The sequence below is a fragment of the Strongylocentrotus purpuratus genome, unplaced genomic scaffold, assembly GCF_000002235.5.
Source record: "Strongylocentrotus purpuratus isolate Spur 01 unplaced genomic scaffold, Spur_5.0 spur5_contig_866, whole genome shotgun sequence".
Lineage (NCBI taxonomy): Eukaryota > Metazoa > Echinodermata > Echinoidea > Camarodonta > Strongylocentrotidae > Strongylocentrotus > Strongylocentrotus purpuratus.
Window position 1 is genome coordinate 740,569 of NW_022145575.1, and position 24,560 is coordinate 765,128.

At 35.8% G+C, this 24,560-nt stretch overlaps 1 protein-coding gene across 1 annotated transcript; it reads right to left on the reverse strand.

Moving 5' to 3' along the window:
• Positions 1 to 660: 660 nt before the first annotated feature.
• LOC115918035 (ADP-ribosylation factor-like) lies at positions 661 to 10,425 on the reverse strand. The gene is made up of 5 exons (XM_030974196.1): positions 10,278 to 10,425; positions 4,273 to 4,548; positions 2,761 to 2,871; positions 2,052 to 2,176; positions 661 to 1,082 (listed from the first exon to the last, which is right to left on the reverse strand). The coding sequence occupies exons 2-5, from the start codon at positions 4,418 to 4,420 to the stop codon at positions 927 to 929; spliced, it is 540 nt and encodes a 179-aa protein (XP_030830056.1). The 5' UTR covers positions 4,421 to 4,548; positions 10,278 to 10,425; the 3' UTR covers positions 661 to 926.
• Between the last annotated feature and the right edge of the window lie 14,135 nt (positions 10,426 to 24,560).

Sequence of the window (24,560 nt, forward strand, 5' to 3'; positions counted from 1 at the left end):
TGCTTTGTGTGATCACTATGTATTCTAGGCAGTCTTCGTCACTGGCAGGCGCCAGGACAACCGGGCATCAAAAATCTAAGTCTGGACACCCAAGGCCACGATTTTGAAAGTTTCACATAGGGCTTGTCTATGCAGTGTGGAACCCTGGGCCCCGTTTCACAAAACTTGTCATCAGTGACAAATGACAGTTTTTGTTATAAGCTACTGAAATCCTTGCTTCTGATTGGTTATCAGCAGATTTGTCTCTGATTTTTGTTATTTGTCATTGATAAAGGCTTTGTGAAACGGGTCCCTGGTATAGGTTGAGAAGCCTTGCTGTAACGGTTTGTCCATTACTACAAATTCAGGGTATATTACAGTTTGCCCAAGAAGCTACTAATTATTAAAATGAAAGTGGAATACTCACATGCCATACAAATATTTCTGATGTCAACACCTCATTCACACATACCATGGCAAACTGCCTCAAATTTTTGTTTATATAAATAAATAAAAGTAAGAGCCACACGGCATGCATGGTCTTGCCTACTCACACAATATATATATACCGGTATGTCTTCTGGTGAGTACAAACTACTGATGGTTCATGCTAAGTTTGGTAGCCATCAGCAAAACAGAAATGGCCACTGTATGTGTACATTTGCACTGATAATTTTGTGTGTGTGTGTGTGTGTGCATTACCCGGTATATAGATGGACCATGGCATGTGTGAACTAGATATAATCCCTATATGGGTGAGTAGTACGAGGGATTTGACTTCAAAATAAAGCATGTTTCTTTCTAAATATGAAAATCTCACTACCCTTTAAAGTTGGACCTTCGGAGAGACAATATGTAATTACACCTAGACAGATTTGATGAAAAGCGGAAGTTACCTATCTTCATTTGATTATCAATTACAACTTGACTTTCTAGAGATAATCTTATTATTTCTTCAGAGCATTAGACAACCAGTCGAGGCCTTCGTAGAGTCCGTCACCTGTGGTGGCACACGTACTGTGGATGTACCATTTTCGTTGATTCAAGCCTGACAGTTGTAGTGCTTCTTTTGCTTCATTTGCTTTCATGGCGTTGGGAAGATCCTGTCAATAGAACACATAATACCATAGTCACAATAAGTCAAGGTGTAAAACACATACACCAATTGAAAATACATTGGTGCATCTATGTCTTCACTCTTCTTCTTGAACTAGTATTACCAGGGGTGAAGAAAGTGAGCACTAAAAAAAAAAAAAAAAAAATTCTTTTTCCTCAATCACCCTCCCCCTTGAGTAACAAAAAAAGATTCTGGAAAAAAAATGGCATCTAACAACAACATTCTCCGCTTTTGACTAAAAAAATTGGAGAAAACAGGGAAAGAAAGGAAAAAATAGGGAATATAAGGGAAAAATCAGGAAAATAAAGGTAAAATCGGTATTAAATTTTTTTTTTTAAATCAGGGAAAAAAAATTGGGGAAAAATCTGGTAATTATCAGGCCTGTATTACACTGAAACAATGGTATACATTCATTCTAGCACTGTGTATAACTAACAGGGTTCAGTACATGTCGATTTATTTCATTTCCGACGAAAAAAGAAGAAAACAAATCTCCAGTCCGCACAGACTTGGTCTAGATGTCTCAAGCATCAAATTGACTGCAATAGAATGAAAATCAAGTAACATTCAAATCATAAAACTTTCTCTAAATTATGGCCAACCTCACAGAGCTTCACCAAATTTTTTTTTAAATATATATGGCCCATCATATCAATAGTCTATGAAAAACTGTCGACAGATATGATGAAATGTAACATGTTTGTGACCTACCTTTTAAGACAAACCCTACAGTTGTAGGTTAACATATTTTCTTCCCTAGTGTTTTCATATTCCATTGTTGATCATAACACCTTGTAATATTGTTCATGATGATCTATGAGTGACATCTAATCTAACAATTTATGAACATGTTTTTAATTGTTTTCACTTCAATTTCAAACTTCTCTATAACTTCTAGAAGATTCTTTAACAATGTAATCACATGGCACGAACTCAAAATCATCCTTAATATTACCTGTTTGTTTGCTAATACTAGAAGGACTGCATCCCTGAGTTCGTCCTCGCTAAGCATGCGATTCAGCTCCTCCTTTGCCTCTGCGAGACGTTCCCTATCATTGCTGTCTACCACAAAAATGATACCTACATAAACAAAAAGAAGCAATAGAGAGTTAGAGACCCAGAACGACTTTAGGCACATGCTCATAAAAGAATTGCATTTTTTAATACAATACCTCCACATTACCTTTCTTTTCCTAGTGATGCTACAGCATGTCTGACATAGCAACTCCTATGTAGTATGTTGTTATTGTATGGTCTATTGTAAAGAGGTGGCCAGCTCTGGTGCAGCTACATACCACTGTCTCTTATTAGCTCACTAATGATTGACAGATGATGTCACAAGATGAATGAGATCTGGAGCATTTTTTTAGGGTGGAGCTTAGCTGGTCTGAGAAAACCATTTTAAGATATATTTAAAATTCTTTGTAATATATTTAGATGTTTTTATAACAAATATAACTTGTATGCAGCCCTGCACATCAACAGGAATCAACTTATGTTTGGATTTCACCCCACCTTTAAACCAATCCATGAACAAGGGGGGGGGGGGGGGGGCTTTAAATAAGAAACCATTCAGAATAATTCTTCCAAAAAAGGCATATATACATTTAGATCAATACAACAAAATTAGATGATATCAGCTGTTCAATATAACTGTAATTTACCTTGTGTGTTCTGGAAGTAATGCCTCCACAGTGGCCTGATTTTGTCTTGACCACCTACATCCCACACTGTGAAGCTTATGTTCTTGTATTCCACTGTCTCTACGTTGAAACCTGCAAAAATATCAAAGAATTAAATAACATCAAAATATGTCTGGTAGTACAGTATATCATGATGTCTTATTATCAAATAGTATATAGAGTTGTGATAATGAGTATGCTCTTCAGTCTTCACTATATACTGGTAAGTTACAAAACTAATTCTGGATTGTATCATCATGCGATAGATCATAGATGGGTTGTTCAGACCAGCAGACCTTAAGAAGAGACCAACATACATGTAGTTCCTGAATCTCTGTCCTGCTAATTGATTTCCCTTTAATTAAAACATGTACCGGTATGCTCGCCTCCTCATGGAATTCAAAATGTTCTATTTCTTTCCAGATTCATCAACCTACATGAAAAGAACCTTATCCTTAAATTGTAAAAGAGGAAAACAATTATGAAATCTGTGAAATATTCACAACATACATGTAATGAATCATCCTCAGCACAATCCTTAACCCTTACTGTACTGGGCTATTTTTAGCACCACGTGACTGGGGGAGGGGGGGCCTGAGAGACCCCTCCCTCCTATGATCTCGGCCGTCGAAAGTCTGATGAACGCGAAAATTTACATGTTTGTAGATATTTACGTAAGGGACAAGATGGTATAATTAGTGTTTTCCTAATATGCAAATTTTTGTCGTTATAGCCTAATTAATTATGCAAAATGCTAATTTTATGCCTTTTTACAGAAAACTCTACATATTTGTCTGTAGACTTGTGAAGAATGTTGAAAATGTAATGAATAAATGTTTCCTTCATCTCAAATTTATGAGGTTACATTATTTTTTTTATTTGAAAATGTATATGTTAATTGCATAAATTTGCATAAAATGTAGCATATTTTTGATGACATGCGCATACTAATTGTTATGTAACACCTTACAGGTATTTCCGATTTTGACGAAAATGGTATCAAAATGTGCGTAAGACTTGAGGGAAAAAAAGTCATGAAACGACAATTCAAAATTCCAAGTGGTTGCGGTGCAATCTCCCAAAATGTCGAGGGGGGGGGGGGGCCTGGGAGGCCCCCCCCCCCCCCCCAGTACAGTAAGGGTTAACCACCAAATCAACACTAAATGTAAAATGATTATGTTTCACGTGTACCTACATGTACTCCAGTCTGGTGTGTGCAAACCTATAAAGACCCATTCTCTAACCAAAACCCTGTCAACCTGTACTACCACTGTACATGTATCTTGGTATGCACTTAGTATAGCAGACACCTTCATTCTATTTCTGTGGAATTATTGTCACATCCTAAATAGATATATCCCAAGAAGATCTCTTGTACACATTCGTAAGATTTATTGTACATCAAAAGGCAGGAATTCATCTTGTTTTTCAGAATACCTACACTTATTCTTTGGGGTTAGCTCTCCTTCAACTAATTCTTGTATTCATCCATACCTATTGTTGGGATGGTTGTGACAATTTCACCAAGCTTGAGTTTGTAGAGGATAGTCGTCTTTCCAGCAGCATCCAATCCAACCATCAATATTCTCATCTCTTTCTTGCCAAATAAACCGGAAAATAGTTTGCTGATTGAACCACCCATGGTGAAGCTTAAATCTAGTCCTTAGGCTTCAAATAGATCAAGATTACTGATTCGGTCGTTTCTCAGATGTTCTCAGTTGTGAGTGCCAACAGATTTACGTTCGTTTCCCACTTTTGTTTTACATGTACCTGTGAGGGTGAGATATAAATATTTTAATAGATAGTAAATTGGTATTGTGGTATATAAAGCAGGTATTAAAAGAGAATCAAGATTCAAGATTCAACTACTCTAAAAGAAAGCAGGAAAATCAGAGAAGCAGACTGGTGAAAGTTGGAATGAAATCCCACAAAAAATAGGAAATTATGAATATTTGAAATTTGTAATCACTATACATGTACCTACAGTGTATGGCATTTCAAATTGATTGAATCGGTATTGTCACTGTGACGTAGTGCTCGACAACTTTCCCAAGAGGAGAAGGCACTTAGGAGAAAAAGAGAATGTAATGATACTTTTCTATACGACAAATGGGAGAGTTGTCCACTATGCCAAGACAAAATTGCCAATTTGAAATTTGCATCTAGATTCATTTAGTGATCTCAAATTTCAAACATTCATAACTCTCTTAACTTTAACTTAAGTCTGATGTATTTCAAACTTGCGCCATTCTTTTCCTCTTATTTTTCTGCTTACCGGTTCATGTTTAAGGAGTTATTATGTTTCTCAGAGATGGACCTTGGAATATACAGCTTTTTACTATGACCTCTGGTTGACACCTGGCCTATAAAGTCTGGCACCACTTCTTGGTCATACCAATGAAACAATTTGTAGGTTTCTATCATATTTCCTAGAGCACGACTCATATCGCGCACAACGTTATGTGTCTAGAGTCTTTAATAGGTGAGCTAACTTTTGCTCCTATGGACGAATCGCAATCTCAGTGACCAATGTTGTGGCCCTTCTTTCTACATGTACATTTTCTAATGGTTGAAATATTTTTCAAGTCAGGACTCCATACAGAATGTGCATATTCCTTGTTCTGTCTAATCAGAGCAATATGTACATGTATATAGGATTAGTCTCCTTACATGTATCTTCATGTACATGTATATAGGATTAGTCTCCTTACATGTATCTTCATGTACATGTATAGTCTCAGAAATGCCAAGTACAAAGATCAGCCATGCATGACATTTTCATGACTCGGCGCGCAAGTGCGCGGGGATAGCGTTTTTTCGAAATCGCGCGAGAACGTTTCAGACCCTCGAAAATGTGTGACACTTGGTAGCTCTGTAGTCTCCTTAAGTATATATACAGGTACAGGACTACAGGTACATGTAATAATGTTCAGCTTGTTAATTTACTGGCTTTATTGATCTTAGACTGAAAATGCTTCTCAAAACTAAGCTTGGAATCATCAATTACTCTTAAATCTTTACCTGGGTCAACATGTGGCAGATGATGAGTGCCATTTCCACAGTTCATAATGCAGCAATGTACAGTGTACTTATGTGGCTTGTCATGATGATTACCAATGGAAACTAAACAGCATTTATCAGGATAGAACTTCATCAGCCACTTTTATGACCATGATACAAGGCAAATGTTGCATATCATTATGCAGTAAAACTGCACCATTCCTACTTTTAATATATGCTTCAATATCTTGAAGGTAACTCTGCCATCAATGGTGTAACTACCATGGAAACCTACCATGGTAGTTGCCATTGATGGGAAAGTTACCATCAATGGTAATGCAATGGGGGCCCAGGAAGATCATTAATACACTTAACATAAAGCAGAGGTCAGAGGTCAGAGGGCACTCCCTTGTGGTTACATCATGTTTCCTACCCTTCACAAATAATTTTATCCACTAACATTTTAGGAGTTGGATATTCCAAAACACTCAACTTTTGGCTAAAAGTCATTGGTGATTTGGTGCGGTACCTGTACCTTACATTATCAAAGGCCTTCAAGCTTCATGAAATCTTTGAAGCAACTGAGCCACCACATTCCCACATGCTTACTAGTCCATTCATCTTTGATATTAAGTACATGTACTGTAGGTCTAATAATAAAATTATAGAACAGCCCAATAGAAGACCAAACTGTCTTGTATTATCAAAGAAGGATGTTGTGCCACATGTAATACCTAATGTATCCTTTTTTAGGGGGTGATTTTACTCACACAAAGTTGCTAAATATTGATATATTCAAGTCATCACAACACATCAGTTTTCCATGAAAAAATGGCTTCTATTATTAAAGAGAATTATGAAAACTTGATACTTTTCCGTCTTTCTCAGAGGGTGTCGGATGGCCGGCATTGGCTGCCATACCACACAGCACTTGCTACGACAAATCATATTTACAGGTGAACGCCAAGATATGGCGCTGCTCAAAGTATTTTTTTTTTTGCCGACTCCGTAGGACCGTAGGCAGCAAGCCTGGTCAATGTTCCAAAACCCACACCGGGAAGAACCTTTATTTTACTACCAGGGGCACCGATTTGTGCTTGTGAACTTGTCACAAATAAGGCATTAAAAAATGGGATATAAATGCATAAAATCATTCAATTACATGTATTCCCAAAGTCCCATTCGTCTTCTGCCCTAATTCCAAAATCCTGCTTACATAAACAAGTACATGTAGACCCCAAGCCTTGTGTACGTGTACAGTATAATTATGGATGGATGATGTCACGGTATAGCACATTTTTCTTATCGGTAACATCATAGCAATGTTATGTTTGGTCACATGATGCTAAGTGTACATTGATTATATTGATAACCAATCAGTAAACAGGATTTCATTAATCAAAAATATAGTATTTTATACTCTTTGCGGATTTCAAAAGTAATTATCCTCTGAAATCCTCAAACTCAAAGTGACAGAAAAGTGATCTTTCATAAAAAAACACCAATCATTTCCTTAAAGAAAAGAGCATGAAATCTGGCATTTTTCCAGCACTACTTTTGCCATAGGCATGTAGTTAACATGTACTGTAGGTAGCATGGCATGCAGTGCATCATGCCTTGGGCTTCTGAGATATGGTACATTGTACGACTTGACTCTTTATGACAACAAATTCTCCTTTAATTTACAAGGACAGATAGCAAATTTCGTGATCTTTATAATGTTATGAAATTTTCACATATTGAATTTGCTCTAATGCAAAATTGCAAAAAAATGTCTTGTAAAACAGAAAAAAGTTGCTTTCCCATTGTCATTTACAATGAATGGGGAAGTGGCAAAACTAAATGCATAACATTTTTATGAGGGTTTGCCATTTTACTTTTAGTTTTGGTCTGCATAAAAACCTCCCCCAGCTGAAAGTCGAATGGATGACCATAATCCAGAAATGTCTCTTATTCTTAATCTTAACTCTCCCTCCCTAAGATATATCCCAAATAGGGTCTAGAACTAGAAAGAGTATGAGAATATTAGCAGAGATGCCAAGTTCAAAGATCAGCTAAGCGTGACATTTTCCTGACTAGGCGCGCGAGTGAGGGTATAGCGTGTACGGTATAGTGTACGTTTCGAAATTGCGCGCCTGTGTGAAGTTATCTACCGTAATGTCTCAGTCTAAGTCTCTAAGTAGGGAGGCCAATGCCCAAATCTAACTTTTTAATTACTAATTTGTTTATACTAAAACTAAGATTAAAAGAAAGCATTTACTTTCACTAAGAAAATCCACCCATCTGCCGACTCCATAGGTTCCATCAAATAGGAGATATCCAGCTGGTTTGTAGCCATTTCCTTCTACGCCTTTCCGTACGTAAGAGCCTTGAAACAATTATATTTCATGTCGCAAAGTTACGTTCATAATTAGACAGGCCCGAGGGACAAAGTTCATGATGAAGTTTAAAACTTCGCGCGAAAGTGCAATCACTCAACAGCGGCTAGCCTTGAATCGGTCGCACACGTACACACCTTCTTCTTCTTAGTTGATCCCTCCACCGACACAGGCAAGCCCCGATGCAGGCTGAAGTCCAGCCATCAATGTGCGAACGATTACATCTTCTACTACTACGAGCCGAAGACGATGGTTCAAAAAAGGAAAGAAATATATATAATTCATTGATATTTACCTTAGATGTGTATTCCAATAATTTGATTTCCTCATGAGTATTCCTTATTATCAACGATCGAGAAGTTACGAGGTCCAATTAAAATCCATCTTGCAGCGAACACAATCATAGCGCACATCCATGCATGCAACGTACGTGTACTAATATTTCTCTCACTCTAACTCTCTCTCTCCCTTTCGCTATACGTAACATACACACTCACTAACCATGTATCATACAACACACACATTCAAATCATGGCTTTCATTTCAATTCTCAATTGGAGTATAGACTGCTCACGTAGACTTTTTTTTTTACTGAAATATCTTTTTTAACACTTCTCATACATTACTTCACGACACTCGTATCTAGTGCTGTGAGAATAAGGTACTAGGGTCTATAAATAAGACTACGCTTTGGGCACGCTCTGACCGGAGCTCAGATTATGTCGCAATACCCTTTATTTTTGGCGCGAACAATGACGTCACTGTTCACTGTTTTCCTTCTCATTTTGAGATGGATGTAGCTATAGGGCTCAAACCAACGCAAGATTGACAGAAACATCGTACTCTATCTACTTTCGAATGTTCAGTTTGTAAAAATCTGTATTTAAAAAGATATAATCTTTTTTCTTTATATTTTCTAGTTGTTAGAAGTGGCAATTGTGAACATCTGAAATGTTGATCTCTATCAAAAGTTCTTTACTCAAAACGGATCCCATATTTTTAGGGTCTACCTTCTGCCAATGAGAAGGTTTTTAGTGAGCAAACCTCTACGCCCTCTAGGATTTTCTTAGTCGGTGGTGCGAGTGCGTCAAGGTCGTCTGCAACCACAATTATTGGATTAAAAAACGTCAAAATCTGCAAGATTGTCAACAAATGGTGAAAGACTGTTACAGATCCGTGATTATAGGTATGTTGTGAAATGTATAATTGTATTTTCTTTTCATATTTTCTTCAATTTTTATTTTTACATCATTTTTTTCCCTTTGCTAATTTTTTGAAGTGGGCGACGAGCGCACAAATCGTAGGTGTAGAAGCCTTACGCCCGGGCATTGGCCTCCCTACTCTAAGATCCTTATTAGACATTACGGTAGATAACTTCACACAAGCGCGCGCTCGCCTGCAACCCACCATCTGTATGCATTTGTATTGTGCAGCGGTTTGCCGTGAAACCTGTGAAAAAGTGTAGACCTATACCAATAATATCAAGTTTCCCGAAAAATAACAAGAAAATTGACATGAGACAGGTGATTAACATAACAACTTTTAGCTCATGATCTTTATTTAAACATTTGATGAATATTCACTTCATTTTGGGTATGTTTTTATAGTGGGGTATCTCCACGCCGAGTTACTGGTCAAATTTTGGATAGGTTTCTGAACAAGCGCCGCAAAATGATTAGACTTAGTCTAGAGTCTATGAAGGAAAAACTGTGCACGAGCTACGTAGTACGACTCTACAGTACGGGTTCGTAATGACGTGAGAGTTTAAAATACGGCTGCAAGATTTTCAACATGGTCATGGATGCCCAAGGAGTCGCGCAACCTAGTAAGTCAAAATTGCAATTACCCCCTTTGCATATTTTGAGATAATGTCGCCCAACCCGCTGTTTGAATCGTTTTCCTATGCAGCTCTGAGGCTCCCACGCCTTCGGCGTCGGCGTCGAAGCTTCCTGAATTAAGTTAGCCTGGCCTACAGTCTACAGTAGTACAGATTAGGCCATACCATACCGTCACCGTTTTCTCGATTCTCGAAGGCCATCGATGGCCTTACATATTTACCCCGGCTTAACAAAGCTAGCAAACATTTATGAAGAAATTGATATCAGAGTAAAAGTAACTAACTTGTTATTTATTTGCCAGGAGAATTTTCCGTCCTGTTCCTGTTTAAAATGGAGCTTGAACTTGAAGTCTGAGTCTGACTGTTCGCCCCCGGCTTTTCTAGATCCTGAATATGACTCAGTAGTATAATTCGGCCCGTAAACACGGCCGCCGCGCGTCCCGTCGATCTAGCTGTACATTTGGCTTCACTGTTGCATGCATTCAATATTTTTCGCTGCTTCCAACAAGTATACCAACTCACTGATCTCTCTACTATTAAAGCTAGCTATGAAGGCGCTAACTACCCGGAACATGTACTTTTTAACATTTTTTTTTTCCGTAGGGGGGAGGGGTAGATGGGTCAGATCCATAGAGATATATACTTTATATCTCTATGGTCAGATCATATCCATGAACTAATTCAAGGGGTTTAGAAATCGAAACTAAAGGAACCCTCCTGCAAGAAAATGAAAGAGCATATCACGTGTAAAGTGTTTTGCATTACAAGGACGTACACGTTTATTTTACCTTTTTTCTGGAGATGATGGGCCCCCTCCCCTGGTGCTCAAGAGGGGGCGCGGGGGGGGGGGGGGGGGGTGTGCGATTTTTCAACAAAAAAATGTTTAGGTTTAATTTCCACATTAACTGCATATGAAAAGAATTTACAAAGTAAGCCATATAAAAGGTAACAAAATATGTACAAATATAATCGATATAGATACTACAGTAAAAAAAAAAATTATGCCCATGGCTGACCTAAAAAAGGTGGCCTTACCCCCCCCCCCCCCCAACGAAGAAAAATGTCAAATTTTCAAAATTCGAGACAAAAAAAAAGTGTCCTCTTACCCTTCAAAAGCCTCCAAATGGGAAACTTTAAAAAATGGCTGTCAGTATGTAAAAGACGATTCAAACCATGTGCTTTTCGACTGGCATATCAAAAAGATGACGCTATATGAACTAATGATGTGTATGCCTACATTGTAGCTAATTTTTGCCTGTATATTGTATTTTAAGTTTTAGAACAATCTAAAGATGCATCGTTGTCAAGAGTAACGTTTTTTTTTTTTTTTTTTTTTGCAATTTCTTCATTTTCTTGTCATTTCAAAGGATACGTGTATACTTTTTACACTATTCAGATAAAACTGTACTGGCCGCCACCAACCTACGACACAAAATGTCGCAACCAAAGCCGCAGTGTTTTAATTTCGCTGGTGCCCTCAAAAGTTTTACAAAGAATTAACGGATTCCCCCCTTTCGCCTCCAAAAAGACTCGCCACGTAAGAAATCGATCTCAAGTGCCATCATCATGGCAAACACAGTTATTGAGAGTAAAACAATGATAACGGAAATTTTTCACGTTCCCTCAGTTGAGGAGAATCATAGTATTTTTCGTATTTAATTGTATGATTGAACTTCATCCAAATAACTCTGGAAGCGATCATTTCGTGAGACACAGGGCATCATGGCTATATTTTTGTTAACTTGAGTGTAACAAACATATTACACGTTTAATTGTTAAAATAATCGTAAATATTTTTTCCCCCATATTTTTCCCTCCACAGGGATTTCATTGATTTTCATTTGAAACAAATTAACAAAATATAGCCAAGGTAATTTACATTATAACATAAATAAAATTGGCTTCTCAAGATACAATTATTGTTGAACTGTTGAGTTAACAGAAAACTAACAAATCAATAATTCATTTCTGACACTCATGGAAAGAAAATACCGAAAAATTATCATTTTAAGTAAACAAATTCCTGAATTGAAACCATTTTCTTGTAAATTCATTATTTCTACAATTCGAATTTGCAATATACTTTTCGTTTTTAAAGTAATTTATAATCGAAATTTTAATAAGTATCAAAGTTGGGCAATTGTTTCTTTATTTTGCAAGTATACACCATCTGTCGCACCACAATCAGTATACAATTCAACGCATAATTATTTGAATATTTTAAACCAAATAATTTATCTTGTAATGAAAAAGTTAATTTATTTCCGGTTCCAGTATTAATCCAGTGCCCTAACCTAACCCAAATATGTTTAACATGCGTACAATCACATAGCAGATGTATAATCATTTCAATCTGTTCATTACAAAATGTACATTCTTTTCTTGGGACTAAATTCATTTTAACTTGAACAGTAGATAGTTCGTATATAATATGTGTTGCAAAACTTTAAACTGAAACCATCGTAAGCCCACATCAATGGTATCCATTATGTTTCCCAACTCTTATCATTCAGGTCGAAAATGCATTTCCATTTTAGAAAACTTTTACATAGTCCTTTTCAGTTTTTCTTCTCTTTAATAAAATTGCATAGATATGTGAACATCCTTTAATACGTTTCATAACAAATGCCATTGTATCTGGGAAAAGATGTTGTGACACCTTATTAAAAATAGTACAATTGTTAAACCCTTGTCTAATTGCATCGCATAATAATAACAATAAAAAAGAAAAATTATTTGAATATTATACTTTTCTTGGAAGTGTTCCAGAGAGAGAAAAAAAAAATCACCATTTGTGTCCGAAATATCATTGACAAAACGAACTCCCTTTTGACACAATTTTTTTATTATATATTGAGCTATTGCCTATTTTAATGTAATCATTATTCCATAAGGGTTGGCAAGAAATGTTATCATAATGCATGGACAAGAGCGTACTATAAGCCATGAACATTTCTTTCAAAAAAAGGTTCTTTGTTTTACCTGCCAGTTCCCGAAAATAATTGTTTCCCATATATAATTTTAAATCTTGCAGTTCAGGCAAGAAAGATTGCAAAAGACAGAGGATATATTGCTATCTATTGAGCCATTTACTAATATCTTAATCCAGGAAATTTGTAATGATTGGCAATGTGTGTGTATATTTATCATTTTAACCCCTCCGTCTGAGTAACTTTGTGACATTTGATTTTTACTTATTTTATCAGGTTCCCCCCATATAAATCTATAAAAGTGAGCATTTATATCTTTCAAAAGATTTTCACCAGGATTAGGGAGGGACAAAAAAGGGTAGTTTAATTTGGATACCAGCAATGACTTGACGACAGTGATTCTGCAAGAACAGTTAAGTATCGCCTTAACCACGATGTCATTTGACTTTTTATTTCTTTAAATTTTTCATTATAATTGCGAATTATCAATTTGGCAAATCCGTACAAAAGTCTATACCTATATATCTGAAATAATCATCAAACACCCAATTTAGATTTCTATTCAAAAGAACACCATCTTTCTTGTTTTTAAATCCTCCAATCCAAATCGCATGTGTCTTCTGTATAATACTTTTAGACCAGACATTGCATTATATTTATCTAAAATGTTTAATGCACTGTTTAATTCCATTACTGACCCGTTCAATGTTAGAAGAGTATCATCTGCATATTGAATTATTTTAAGTTGAATACCAGGTAAGCTCAAACCAGCAATGTATTTCGGCGCATAATAGAAAGATAAGAGCTGACATGGGATCCCCTTGACGACAACCTCGCTCTATTGAAAATCTTGGAGACAGGTGTCCATTGATTAATACACAGGATTGAGCATTGTCATAGAATACATTAACCCATTTTACAATAGAGGGACCAAACTTAAAAAAGTGCAATACTTTTCTAATAAAATCATGAGAAATAGAATCAAATGCTTTTTCAAAATCAATAAGCAGCAATAAACCAGGAATGTCATTGACATCCGTATACAATAATAAACCATATAACAAACGGATATTCTCTCCAATAGCGCCCTGACATAAAGCCTTTCTGATTTTCATGTATATATAAGAAAAGGAAGTACGTTCTTTAATCTGTTTGTTATACAAGCGGAACCTAATTTATACACCACGTTCAATAAAGATATGGGTCTCCAATTTTTCAAATAATGTCTATCTTTTTTTCCTTTGGGAATTAAAGAGATGACTCCTTTTCTGTGTATAGGACATTCCGGATGAATATGCAGAGTTCAAATATCTCACTAAAATATGTGTAATTCTTTCCAAAAATGTTTGAAATTCGACGGTGTATCCATTTAGACCAGGTGATTTATTAATCGTAAATATATCTAAATTAGGCACTATTATCATTTTGCTATTTTATGTTTATTATTACAATTGTTGCTATTATTATCATCTAAATATCAAATGTTTTTTTATCATCATCATTATCATTATGAGGCCTATTATTATAATTATTATTATGATTATAATCTTATTATTATCATCATCTTCATCATGTCATCTCATCTATACATAGTTATAACCGTCTGGCATCATGTACTGCACTCAATTATTGCTGCCCTTCTTAATTGAGAGGAACCTCCAAATTCTGCGAAACTTAATTTGCTGCAACTTCAGCCTCTAACTTTTACCGGGGGCGACCCTAAATATATATATATATAGGTCTATTTTGATTATTGGTGTCTTTCTGGTTTCTCTCCATAACTGACATGCTTGGGGCACAAAGTTTCTGAACAGAGGTCTCCAGAATAAGTAGGCCAACGTACAATCTCTTGAGAATACGGTTCATGTCTACTATACGTTGCACATGCATGACCGGACCAAACCACCGTCACTGAAACTAAAAGCGTATTCAGGATTTTACACTGATAGGGCAGTAGGCAGACGTGAAGGATCAACTAAGCAGGAACAAAATCCGCATCACCCCCACTCTTACATTCAGGTCCCACTAAACATTTTTCGAAGTGAGTTGGGGGGGGGGGGGGCTAAAGTATTTTCGATCAGGTAGATCGTGGCGTAAATTCGGGCGTGCCGATCTAGGGGCGGAGCCCCCGGAAGCTCGGGGGTATGGGCATTTAATAACGGTTAGGCAGGTCACTAATTGGCGTTTGGTCCATGCAGATAAGCATTCAGGCGCCCGCCTTAGGGCCTCTGGTGGGGTCGAGGGGCAGAGTCCCCGGAAGCGCAGGCGTTTTAGGCATATTTTTGATACCTTGTTCGTTACACTGCCGGTCACTAATTGGCGGGGGTCCATGGGGGCGGAAGCTCGGGGGTTTTAGGCATTAAATTACGGTCAGATGAGCATCCAGGGGCCCGCCTTAGGAACCCTGGTTGGGTCCAGGAGGCAGAGCCCCCGGAAGCTCAGGGGATTTAGGCATTTAATTACGGTTTGATGAGCATTATTGATACCTTATTTGTGACACTAGCAGGACACTCCGCCCCCAGGAGCATGTAGGCCTCAGTCTAAATAAGGCTATTTCTTGCCTGACTGTAAATTTTGGAAGTTGTTATTTTCCAACATATGCATAAAAAAATTATTTAATAAAAAGTGAGGGGGTGTGTTCAATTATCCTACATGAAGCATGAGGTCACTGATGTCACTGTAGGTCGATCATTTAGAGAGCGAGGCAAGCTCTATATACAACTATCGACAGTAAAGATCTCACGGTTACATAATTATATTTTGGTTGTATTTAAACGGAAAGAAAAAAGTTTTGACCTCCGCGATTGAACTTGATATTAATAATACTCAGATTTTAAAAAGCGCAAATTACAATTAAGTCTCTATAAGCGCTATGGAAATAGAAGAAAATCGAGGAGTAGGCCTATGTACAAAAGAAATGACATAATAGCATGATAAATATCCAATCTGGAAATTACCCGCAAACATTGTATTGTACAAATAATGGTACGAAAATAGGTTTGAAAAGGGTAAAACTTATATATTTATTTATTTCGGATATTTATGCAGGGTGGCACATATCACCAATTTGGTGGTCTTCCATAAGGCCCTGTTTGGTAAGAATAAAACATATAACAGCAGCAAAAACAAAATAGATATATACACAAGAATATAAACAGGTAAAATACAAATTAATTGGGATCCTCGTGAAATAACTGATCATTCAACAATCATCCTTAATCGTTTACAAGAAATATGTGAATGGAATTTTCAATTTAAATATATAATAAAAAAAAAAAAGAATAGATGATATCCTAGTATTTAAAAGAAAGAAGAAAAAATGATTAACAACGTTCATTTTCTATAATCTGATATAGCTTAACACACGGGAAACCGAAATTGTTATATACATATTAATCAACTGCTCTTTAATTTACAAGATAGCTGAAAATTGATATTTTACATGTACGAATACACGATAATAACGTTAACTATGTCAACCGAATTTAATAATTTTGGAAATAGGAAAAATTGGTTAGCTTCGCACGACCCCCCCCCCCCCCCCATCGTGTGTGCTAAAGGGTGAAAAGGTGACCTTACCCCCCCCCCCCCCCCCCATCACTGAACGAAATATCGGTCGGCATAATTCTCGAATTACTGGACCCCCCCCCCCCCAACAAAAAAGTGCTCTTACGCCCCCCCCCCCCCTTCCCCCGCTTTTTCAACAGCCGGCTGAGTCGTTGAGAAATTTTCGGCGCGATTTTCGAATTTTAACCCCCCTCCCCTTGAAAAAAATGGCTGGCCGAAAAGTCGCTCAGCGGGGGGGGGGGGGGGGGTTGTCCTACCAGTTTCGTTTGTCCGTCGGACATAATATGCGGGTATTCTGCTCGCATGGATCGTCCGTGACTCGCACGGATCGTCCGAGGGAGGATCCGTGCAGTTTGCTATCCGCGCAGTCTGTCCCCCCACTGTTTTACGTGTATATTTGATAAAAGGAAGCAACTCGGAAAATCAATGTATTTAGACTCATTGTAAATCATGTGGTTGGCATTTTTTCTAGAAATTACATAGAAATTACAGTCTAAAAAGCAGGCCAGGAAGATTGTGCCGATAATGATGCACTAAAGAAACTCTCAACTCGTACTTATCTCTCTCCCGAGTTACCGATATCACATGAATCTCATATGAGAAACGTTGCTAGTTTAAATTCTGCTCTTCCTTTATTTAGTACTTGTAATCGAGAAGCTGACATAAATAACACCGATGAAGCAAGTGATTTTTCTGCTGATGAACATGATAGCGTCAGTGTGACCGAAAATTACACACCATTAAATAACCATGAAGTTGATGAGAAGGTTAGCCAGCATATATGTCATACTCCCAAACTGACAATCTCTGACTCTAACAGTTATCAAGATGAACCTTTTTGCAACTCTAATGATTTTGAACTGAATCATAATCTTTTTATCTCCGAAAATCATGATGAAGAAGACACTTTTTGTTGTCCTTATAACAATGATGAGGATGAAGTTTCTTCTATTCCCAACGAGAGCAATGTAATCATCACTTCTCATATTAGTAATGATGAGATTAGTACCACTATGCAGGGTGATTCGAGAAAGAGTGGTTATTTTTGTGGTAAAACTCATTTGATTTGATTTTATTTTATTCAGACAATATAAAAATATATACATGTCTTGGGTTACAAAACAAGGTTTAGAAAAACCCATACAAGTTTGCATCCCAGATATGGACAGTAAAATGGCATACATAATTACACAGTAAATACTGATACATAAAATATCGAAGTATGACATAGGTTATAGTTCAATATAAATACAACAACAGAAATACAAGTTAGAAATTGCAAGACACTTCTATTTCAAAAATCTAGATTGAGATGTTTTACCAGAGCCGATTTAAAGGTATTTAGCGATTGACTGTTTACTACTGTTTGTGGGAGTTGATTCCATTCATTAATTGTTTGGGGATAAAAGGATTTCATATAATAGTCTGTTCTGGCATATGAAACGTGCATCTTAAAAGTATTATCATTTCTTCCTATTCTATTCGCTCGTGTGCACCTATTTACTTCTCCTACATTAATCAAGTTATTTACAATCTTATAGTAAAAAACAAGTCTATGGTACTTTCGTCTATTTTCTAATAAATTCATTTTGACATTTTGTAATAACACATTATAACTCGTAGACCAATCCTTACACATCATCCTTACGTAACGTTTTTGAATACGTTCAATCCTCTCTTTGTGTGTGTTTCTATAGGGATCCCATGCTGTACAACAATATTCTAAACGTGAGCGAATTAGTGATTCAAAAAGACTTTTTAAAATAGACTTTGGACAATTAACAAAATTCCGTCTTATAATTCCCATGATCCTGTTACATTTTGTATATAAGTCAGTGCAATGGTCGTTCCAGTTTAAAGAATCATTTATTACAAGACCTAAGTATTTTTCAGACTTTACATTTGTTAACTCCTGTCCATTGAGAGAATAATTATATGTTATATCGTGAAGCTTTCGAGACATTTTCATAGTTTTACACTTTGATACATTAAAGTCGAGCATCCATGTTTCAGACCATTTACTTAAAACTTCTAAATCATTTTGTAATATCTTGCAATCATCTACATTGAAAATTGGACGGTACAATATACAATCGTCCGCATATAATCGAATAGTTGATGAAATATTATTAGGCATATCATTAATGAAACATAAAAACAATATCGGGCCTAAAATTGTTCCTTGCGGAACGCCTGATTTAACTTTGATCCATGAAGAACATTCGCCATTTATAACCACCCTTTGATATCTATTCTGTAAAAAATTCATTATCCATTCTAAATTTTGAGATCTTACACCATACATTTCAAGTTTTGTTCTTAAAAGGTCGTGAGGTACACTATCAAACGCCTTTGCAAAATCAAGGAAAGCAATGTGGACGCTTGAACCAGACTCCATATTATAACTCCAATCATTAATTGCTTCTATAAGTTGTGTTTCACAACTTCTTTTTTCCCGAAAACCATGTTGATTGTCACATAGTATATTATTTTCATTAAAATGTTCAATAAGACGTTTACAAATTATGCGTTCTAAGATCTTGCATGTAATGGACGTAAGAGATATAGGGCGATAATTACCCGGATCCTGTTTGTTACCCTTTTTATACAATGGACATATATTAGCTTTTTGCCAATCGGCTGGCAATACACCTGATGACGAAGACAGATTAAAAAGTTTACAAAGAGCAGGTGCCAATTGTTCTGCATCTTCTTTCAACAAACATGGGGCTAATTCATCGGGGCCTTGCGCTTTTGAAATGTCTACATTCTTTAACAACTTTAAGACTTCAGCTTCGGTACATTGAATATCCTCCATAATAGGAGCATTACTATTTGATTCGGGCTGGGAAAGGGTTTCACAATTACTAAAAATTTGATTAAATTGTTCATTAAAAACATCAGCTTTTTGTTGATCTTCAGTAATAATTCTACCACTGACATTTAAGCAATCTATCATACCACGGTCACACTTTCCGGACTTAATAAAATTCCAAAAAAGTTTAGGATTGCGTTTAAGACTATTGCATATATCATTGCGTAAATAATTCACATAATTCAATTTAACTTTCTTTTTTACTTCTTTTCTCAACTGTCTGTATTTTTCCCAATGGGTTCTCTTAGTTGTTCTTTTAGCTTTCTTAAACGCTCTATTTCTTTTTCTCATCAATTTCCTTAAATCCTTATCTACCCACGGAACATTTGATCCTTTTCTTAAATTACCATGCGGAACATTTGCATCACAAATCTTTATTATTGTAGATTTAATCAACTGCCAATATTCTTTCACATTAACATCTCTGTTTTCCTCAGATAAAGGTGCTTCTTTCAAATCTTTTCGGAATTGTTCAAAATTAGCTTTAGAATAAAAATATATATGTTTCTTTTTTAATTCACTGTTATTCATAAAACAAATAATGAAACTTATAGCCTCATGGTCACTTATACCAGGAATTATATTAACTTTAGACACATCTGATGGATGAGATGTAAATAATAAATCTAGTATGTTACAAGTCTTATCAGTAATTCTTGTTGGTTGACTTACATGTTGATATAGAAAATTGTTGTCAATAACCGACATAAAATATTTTGTTAACTCAGAGTTTTCGGATGTGACATTATATCCGTTTACCCATTTCAAACTTGGTAAATTAAAATCTCCTGTCAGAATAACATTGCATATTTTTTTACCATTATGAGTTATTAATGACATAGATTTTTCAAATTCATAAATACTTTCTATTTTACTGTTTGGAGGTCTATAAAAAACTCCAAGAAAAATAGATTTTGTTTCTTTAAAAAATAATTCGCACCAAATAATTTCGCAGTTTGTCTCAAGGTCTTCTCTATGGAGTACTGACAAAATATTATGATATGCTATAAGAATTCCTCCACCATGTCTATTCCTATCTTTTCGTACTACCTTAAAATTTTGGGGAAATATCTCAGAAAATAAAATTTCCGGACATAAATGAGTCTCCGTAATACAAAAAACATCAGGTTTATCATGTTCAATAATTGTTCTTATTTCGTCGATCTTATTCACAACACTTCTTGCATTTAAGGATATACATTTTAGATTGTTTGGATTATTTTTATTGTCATGTTCAAAATATGGAGTACATGTTTTAATATTAAGCTCGTCGAGGTGCACAGGCGAGTGATCAACATTGGCACTCTCTTCTTGGCCAGTCTATTATAGTTAAGAGAAATTGTGGATTGCGATTTGCTCATCTAAATATACGATCACTTTGCTCTAATTTTGATGATTTACAGGTGATTATATCTGAAAATAATTTTGATGTTATTGCATTGAATGAAACTCGTTTATGTGAATTTATATCAGATGATAATATACGCATTGATGACTATGCCGTGTACAGAAAGGACCGTAATAGACAAGGTGGGTGAGTGCTTTAATGATAACCGACTTAACCATAAAATCAGGTCTGATCTCATGACCGAGGATATTGAAATGGTATCAGTCGAAATAAGTCTTCCTAAATGTTCACCCATAATATTAATTGCCTGGTATAGATCGACCGCCGGGATCTGTTATTAATTTGTTTGACAAGTTCGAATCTATATTAACGAAATTGGACAATGAGAACAAAGATATTATTGTTCTAGGAGATTTGAACTGTGACCTGCTTGCATGCCCAGCAAGTTGCTATACGATGCGATTAACTGAGATTTGTGATACATTTTCATTGGTTCAAGTAATTAATAAACCAACTAGGATTGTACAGAATTCAAAGTCACTTATTGACTTAATCTATGTTTCAAATTTTTCAAAGGTAGCCGAAAGCGGAGTTATCCATACCGGAATAAGTGATCATTCCTTGGTATATATGGGGGAAAATCAAAGCGAAAAAACACAACATGTATATAGCACCTATAGAAGCTACAAACAATTCGATAATGATTCATTTTGTGCTGAATTCAGGAATGAAAACTGGAATATCGTTCTTAATGCATGTGATCCTAATGAATCTTTAAATGAGTTTAACCGTTTGGTATTGAGGATCTGTGATAAACACGCACCTGTCCGAAAAAGAAGAGTAAAACTTGATAGACCTCCATGGATCAATGCAGACATATTGAACATGATGCGGGAAAGAGACGCAATGAAACAGAAAGCTATTGACAGAACTCTGAAAGAAAACGAAGAGAAAGAACGTGCTGAAAATGAACACAATGTTAGAGAAGGCAAGGAAAAGGAACATCATGTTAATGAAATCAAAGCTACTGAAGAATGGTTGAATTATAAAAAGATGAAAAACTATGTATGTTCAAAAATTAAACAAAGTAAAAAAGAAACTTTTCATTATCAGATTGAAAACTCATGTCATGACGTGAAAGGAACATGGGCAGCGTTGAATAAATTATTACTACGTAAAAGGTCAGGTAATAGCATAACATGTATAAAAAATGAGGAAGGAGATATACTCGACTCAAAAACTATTGCTCAAAAACTAAATGAGTACTTTGTCAGCGTTGGACCATCTCTTGCCAAAAACATTCCTTCTGCAAATAATTGTGTTAACGAGACTTTAGTAACACCGGCACACCATTCTTTTCAGTTTAGACAAGTGGATTCAAACGCCGTTTTAATGGTACTAAATAGCCTATCGTTGAAAAAGGCAATGGGGTGTGACATGATTCCAGTTAAGCTGATTAGAATGGTCACCCCGTATATTGTGCAGCCTCTGACGTCTATAATTAACTCGTCTTTGCACACAGGAATTGTGTGGAAAAAAGCCCGAATTGTTGCGATTCACAAAGGAGGGTCTAAGGAACTGTGTAACTATAGACCTATTTCGATTTTACCCATACTATCAAAAGTTTTAGAGAGAATGGTCTTCAATCAAATCTATGACTACTTAAATGCCAATACATTGTTGAGCATTTACCAGTCAGGATTTCGACCCAATCACTCTACAGCTATACTGCTCTACTAAATGTAACAGATGACTGGTTAACAAGCATAGATGAAGGTCAAATTGTATGTGCGGTAATGCTATAGATCTAAAGGCTTTTGGTACCGTTGACTATGTGTTACTATTGAGAAAATTATGTATGTACGGGTTGGATGAACCATCACAGCTATGGTTTTCGAACTATTTACATGGTCGAGTACAATCTACATCTGTCAACGGTATAATGTCAGATTTTTTGCCAGTTGAATGTGGAATTCCCCAAGGATCCATTTTAGGACCCCTGCTCTTCATATTACATGTTAATGATTTGCCGCGTGGCCTCACCCACTGTAAAGTAAGCATGTATGCTGATGATACGGTAATATATTGTTCGGCAAATGATACCATAGAATTGAGTGAGAAGATTAATGAAGACCTAGAATATGTTAAAAAGTGGTTGATACAAAACAAACTAAATTTGAATATAAAGAAAACTGAATACATTGTATTCGGTACGAAGCAACGTCTGGATAAAGTTAAAGATAATGATTTAAACATTACTATAGACAATACTGTGTTAACTCGAGTTAGTAAGTGTAGACACCTTGGGCTAATTTTAGATGAAAGGTTATCATGGCAGGAACATATTAATACTATTCATAAAAAAGCAAGTAACGGATTATATATGCTGAAATCTATAAGAAATATAGTAAATGAATATGAAATGAAATTGGTTTATAATTCACTAGTATTGTCTCACTTAAATTATTGTGATGTAGTATGGGGTGGATGTGGAAGTACACAGAAAAACAAATTACAAAAAATCCAGAATAGAGCAGCTCGAATAATCAATAGGTCCTCTTGGTATTCCTCATCAGATGAAAATTTAACAAGACTAAATTGGAATACACTTGACAATAATAGAACAAAGAATGTAGCAATTATGATGTATAAGATTGTCTCAAAACAAGCTCCTGAGTATTTAGTAGAAAGGTTTATATTTGCTGTCCATACATACAATACACGTTCAAGTCTGTATAATGTGAAAACAATAAGACCAAAGACTGAGACTATGAAAAGATCTTTTAAATATAGAGGGGCCTTAACATGGAATAACTTGCCACATGAAGTACAAGGTGCTAAATCGTTAAATATTTTTAAGGCAAAGCTGACGTAATACGAAATAAGTGTGTGGGGAGGGGCTAACTTATTAGTTTAAGAGAGCTTTGTTGTTGTTTGTTGTTAAGGTTTTATAGTTGTATACAATTTTTATCTCATAATTTCAACCTATTTATCATTGTTATTTATGTTATATTACTCCTACGCAATATGTTTTAAATGTCTATTCGTGTGCAATATGATCTTTGCAATACGTTATCAGTTTTTGTCTCTTTAAAAACAAAAACAATTATATATGTAGTATTTAACTGATCCATATTCATAATGCTCTTAAGTATTTATTATTATTCCATACTTCATTTTACTTCTACTTAATATGGAATACGCATTTGTCTTAATTTCACAATTATTACACATTCTACATTATGTGTGTTTTCTTTTGTTTATTGTTTTAAAGTTTGATTATTTAATATTTAACATGAATACATAATATGTTTTTTTAACTTATTTATAATCTTGTTAAACTTCTTTTTGTTTTTACTTTATATATATATAAATATGCAAACAGATTATGATGATCATATATGTAACTTATTTAATTGTTTATATTATAAAATATTTATTTGGGGAGGAGGGAGGGGGGCTCAGACATCGGATCTCGCATATCATTGACCCAAAAAATATATTTGGTGGATCTCGGATATCATTTAATCCCCTAAATATTTTGGAGGGACTCTGATATCATTGAGCCCCCCCCCCCATATGTTGGTGGGGGCTCAGATATCATAAGCCCCCCCCCCTCAATTGTTTTTGGTGGGGCTCGGATAACATCACGGAGCCCCCCGATATTTGTGTGAGGCTCGGATAACATCACGGAGCCTCACACAATATTTTTGAGGGGCTCGGATATCGTTGAGCCTCCCCCCCCCAAGCTAACAAGCCTCCAAGACGTGTGTGACGATGAGAGTAAACCTATCAAATACATTAAAACAATCTGTGAGATTTTCAACAACAGTCCAACCTATACGAG

Excerpts from the sequence above, each read along its gene's own strand:
- LOC115918035 (XM_030974196.1), bottom strand. The coding sequence starts at position 4,420 with ATGGGTGGTTCAATCAGCAAACTATTTTCCGGTTTATTTGGCAAGAAA. Across the intron at positions 2,177-2,760 it reads TTACTTCCAGAACACACAAG|GTATCATTTTTGTGGTAGAC; the intron begins GTAAATTACAGT and ends TTGTTTATGTAG. Across the intron at positions 1,083-2,051 it reads TAGTATTAGCAAACAAACAG|GATCTTCCCAACGCCATGAA; the intron begins GTAATATTAAGG and ends TTCTATTGACAG.